Below are 4,353 nucleotides of genomic sequence, written 5' to 3'. Positions count from 1 at the left end.
TTGATTTCAACTTAATCAATTCAGCTAATATAAGTCATCTAGAGTGTTAGAGTGTTAGAGAAGAACAATGTCAGAATATCTGCATGATTTAAATACTTTTTTTTTTGCACATTTTTGTTTGTCGTTTTAATAAAATTTTGGTTTTTCTAGTATATTTTTTATCATCCATTGTTGTATTAAATCTAAAAATTAAGCAATAACTGATCCAATTTTAATTTCAAAAAAAATCAAGATACTTTTTTTTAATAAAAAAAATTAAAGATAAGACTGAAGAAGAAAAATGGTTTATTAATAATTGGTTTGAATATAACATTTGGGTGCCATTATTTGAAGAAGAAGAAGAAAAACAAAAAAAAATTGTGAAAAAATGGCAAAAATGTAGACTTGGGCTGAACAACAAACGTGGGCCCAATAATGGCCCAAAGAGACTGCACCGTAAAAACAAAATATAAGTGTTCATCTGCTCCTCAATTTTACTCACAAGATGCTAACTGGTAGTATATTTCACTTACTTTTTAACTACCATTTTTTTTAGAAAATTGATTGATTAAATAATTGACAGATATAATTGTGTTATCTTTTGACCTTTATAGCCACGTTTAATCTATAAAAAAATGTGATAAATCTAAATAAAATATTTCATTAATAGACAACTATGAACAAATGAGTAAACTATTTAATTAACCAAGACACATATCCTATAATTTCTCTTTAAAATGCAAGATTGTAATAATACAATAAAAAAAATTCAAAAAGTTGACAAATCATGGCGAGCAAAGAAGTGACCAGAAGGTGAACCACTAGGAAGTAATGCTAATCTAACAACACTAGCAGCACCATTTTCAACAGACAATTTACCTGTGTTTCTATTCATGTCTGTTTTAACAAAACCAGGACAAACACAATTTATACACAAGTTTTTATGTCTATAAGCTAGAAGTCTTGTGTAGGAATTCACAGCAGCTTTTGAGAGTTTATAGGCTGAAAGGAAAATTGGCCATCCCTTGTTTTCAAGTGAACCTTGTTTGAAGTCTTTCATAAATTCTTTGAGTACCTTATCTATTAGCTCTTCATTCAGATTTTCAGTATCATCTAATACACTATGTGCCCAATCATTTGATATGTGCTGAAATGAAACACACCATAACAACAACAAAAATTATGTTAGTGTCGTTACATTGTAACTAATTTCAAATTATATTCAGAGTATAAAATCCCAAATTAGTAATTGATGCATCAATTATTCAAATACTCTTTTTGTTTATATTTCATTTCAAAAGGAGAACTTGAGAAAAAATACTGAGGTCTATTTGGTTTTCGAAAATGAAAAGTTACTAATTTAGTCTTCAAAGTCTCAATGTCGGACAAATTAGTCCTTTGTATTATGATCTTTTAAGGATATTTTAGTCACTACCAGAAATTAAGGCTTTGTTTGGATAAATATTTTAATTAAACGCTTCTAGTATAATTAAGCGTCTATAAGTTGTATTCACAGGCTATCCTTGAGAGATTATGGAAATAAGATGAAACTAATTTATAGACATGTCATAAGTTGTTTTCATAAATTATCCAAAAGCAGTCTCACAGATTCTTATGTTTGTAGATAACATGAAATAAATGAATCCAAATAGACACAAATTTGATTCGCTATTGAGATGTTTGAGGATTAAATAAGTACTTTTTATTTCTTAGGGACTAAATAGGTCTCTCAATTTTTTCTCAAAGACTAGCATCAGCATTTGCCCTATCTCAAAAGAAGTCCAAAAAACAAAACACAATTTTGTCATTCCTTTACCTTTAATTGTCCTGCTGTTGAAGAAACATTAACAATAACAGGTGAATCAGATAACTGAAGAAGAGGAAGAAAAGCTTCAATAGTTTCCTTAGCACCATAGTAATTTGTTATTATGCATTTTTCAGCCATCTCATAAGTTTGAGTCAATTCCCTCCAATTAATAATTGGTGCCACCTATTTTCATTAAAAAAAAAAAACAAGGCTTTTTAATAGGCTATATACATAGAAAACCAATACTATCCCAAACAGTGTAGTAAAATTGAAATCATGTCCACTTACCATGTCATCTGTGTTGAAACCATTGATTCCTGCATTGTTCACCTGCACATGAATTTGGAATGCTTAATAAGATTCAATCATGTAAAGAACGAAAAAAATCCTGGAGGGCTTAAGATGTTAAAAGCTTGTTTAACAGCACATAGCATAAACACTTATGTAAATATGAATTAGCAATTTTGATAACAATAGTAAAATGAAGTCAAACTATTTTAATATAAAACTTATGAAAATTATCTAAAGTAACTTATTTACATGTCATAAGTTGTTTTCTTAAGCTCTTTCAAATAGACTCACAAATATTTATGTCCAAAGATAAACTCAAATAAGTCAATCTAAATAGACCCTAAATCTTTTAGGTTGGTGTCAGCAAAATCAAGCTATTATTCCCTTTAATTTGAAAATCAGTTAAAAAGAAATAAGTGCTATAAACTGAATCCAACACAGTGTTCAAGCAAAAAATCATAAAAAACCAATTTATGTTATGTTTAACTTGTATAAGTACGGAATTGGTAATGTAATAATACATAAAGAGTACAAAGAAAGTCTAATTTTAGCCATAGCCACTCTACTAGATTCACCACACAAATGACAATCGAAAATCTATATGAAAATAAACAAAATATAGTTTATGTTTGGTATCACATTAGATTTGTCAGAATCACGGTGGTTCGTGATTCTAACAAATTTACATTGATACCAAACATACACTAAATATGATATGATGTAACAAGTATCCAAGATTTGCATACATTGTCATATCATAAGGATTCATCAAATTGTCTTTACACATAGGAAATTAAAAATAAAAATAAAAACCAGAGTTCAGAATATTCAGTATTAATAATTATAACACAAAAAGGAAAAATTCTTCCTACCAAGATATCAAGTCTTCCAAACTGATTCTTAACAAACTCAACCAATGATGCAATACTATAAGGGTCAGTAACATCAAGCTGATGAAAAACAACAAGGTTATTATCCCAAAATCCAAACTCTTTCAATTTCTCAATAGCTTGAAGACCCCTTTTCTCATTTCTAGCTGTAAGAATCACTTTAACTCCATTTGAAGCCAACCCTTTAACTGTTTCCAATCCTATCCCTTTATTTGATCCTGTAACAACAGCATATCTGAAGAAAAAAACAAAAAAAACAAATCCACCAAAGAAAATATTACCACACTGAAATTATATTAAAAAGAAACCTTTTTAATGTTTATGTTCCCAACAAAATAAAAAGTACCTTTCTTTTGCATTTCCCATAGATGTTGTTGAATCTGAATGAATCGTGAATGGATGTGCACAAAGGAGGAGCAGAATATTTAAATTGGACGATGACAATTAAAAAATATAAGTTCACTTTTCTTGAAAGATAAAAAAATGAGTTGTTATTACAACTTTGTCTCTCTCTATATATAATAGATTTAATTCCATTTTGATCTTTCAATTTTTCCAAATTCGGAAATTGATTTCTAGTTAACAGATTTTGTCATCTTTTAAATATCTCATTTATTAAATTATAAATATGAAAAATTTATGAATTTAAAAGTTAAATTTTACGATATTTTATTTCAATATTATGAATATTAATTATTCTACATCATCATACCATATAATTTTATTTAGAGTATGTTACGTCGCTATTTTTTAGTTAAAATTATAGTGGACCAAAATTATCGATTTTTAAAATAGGAGAACCAATTTTGTAAATCAACAAAAATAAGATACAAAAACTACAATTAAACCTACAATATAAGATTTTATTGATTAAATCACGAAAATTAAAAAACTTAATTATAGCATTAAAAAAAGTTAACTTGAATGATTTTATCAATATATCCTTAAAAAAATAACTCATTTATACTTTTATTGTAATATTTATTACAGATTATAACAAAGATGTAAATTATTAGAGCTATATTAATGAATGAATAATTAATACAATTGAAATTTTGAAAAAATATCTTATGAAAAGTGTCCTACAATGCAGACTAAAATAGTATCCTACATGCATTGCTTAAAAGACTAAAAAATATCTTATTAATAAGTGTCCTACATGCATTGTTTAAAAGACTGAAATAGTAATTTTTTATTAAAAATTGTGTATTCAATAAATAATTAGATATTCAATATATTAGAAATTGAAATAGTTGACCTTTTTAATAAATAATTGCTTTATTTAGACTCTTAAACAATATATTTATGAATCTTATTTTGCAAATATACTTTTACTTAAAAAAAAGTTTTCTTTAATGTAATTTTTGTTTTTATATTTTTTTCGAT

At 26.6% G+C, this 4,353-nt stretch overlaps 1 protein-coding gene across 1 annotated transcript; it reads right to left on the bottom strand.

Annotated features, from left to right (window-relative positions):
- Positions 1-620: 620 nt before the first annotated feature.
- Positions 621-3,472, bottom strand: LOC101492139 ((+)-neomenthol dehydrogenase). Its single transcript, XM_004510767.4, has 5 exons — positions 3,314-3,472; positions 2,950-3,202; positions 2,075-2,116; positions 1,796-1,969; positions 621-1,126 (listed from the first exon to the last, which is right to left on the bottom strand). The coding sequence occupies exons 1-5, from the start codon at positions 3,331-3,333 to the stop codon at positions 749-751; spliced, it is 867 nt and encodes a 288-aa protein (XP_004510824.1). The 5' UTR covers positions 3,334-3,472; the 3' UTR covers positions 621-748.
- Between the last annotated feature and the right edge of the window lie 881 nt (positions 3,473-4,353).

This window comes from Cicer arietinum, chromosome 7 (assembly GCF_000331145.2).
Source record: "Cicer arietinum cultivar CDC Frontier isolate Library 1 chromosome 7, Cicar.CDCFrontier_v2.0, whole genome shotgun sequence".
Taxonomy (NCBI): Eukaryota; Viridiplantae; Streptophyta; class Magnoliopsida; order Fabales; family Fabaceae; genus Cicer; species Cicer arietinum.
The sequence above is the reverse complement of the archived record's forward strand: the minus strand, read 5'-3'. Positions and strand labels throughout refer to the sequence as shown.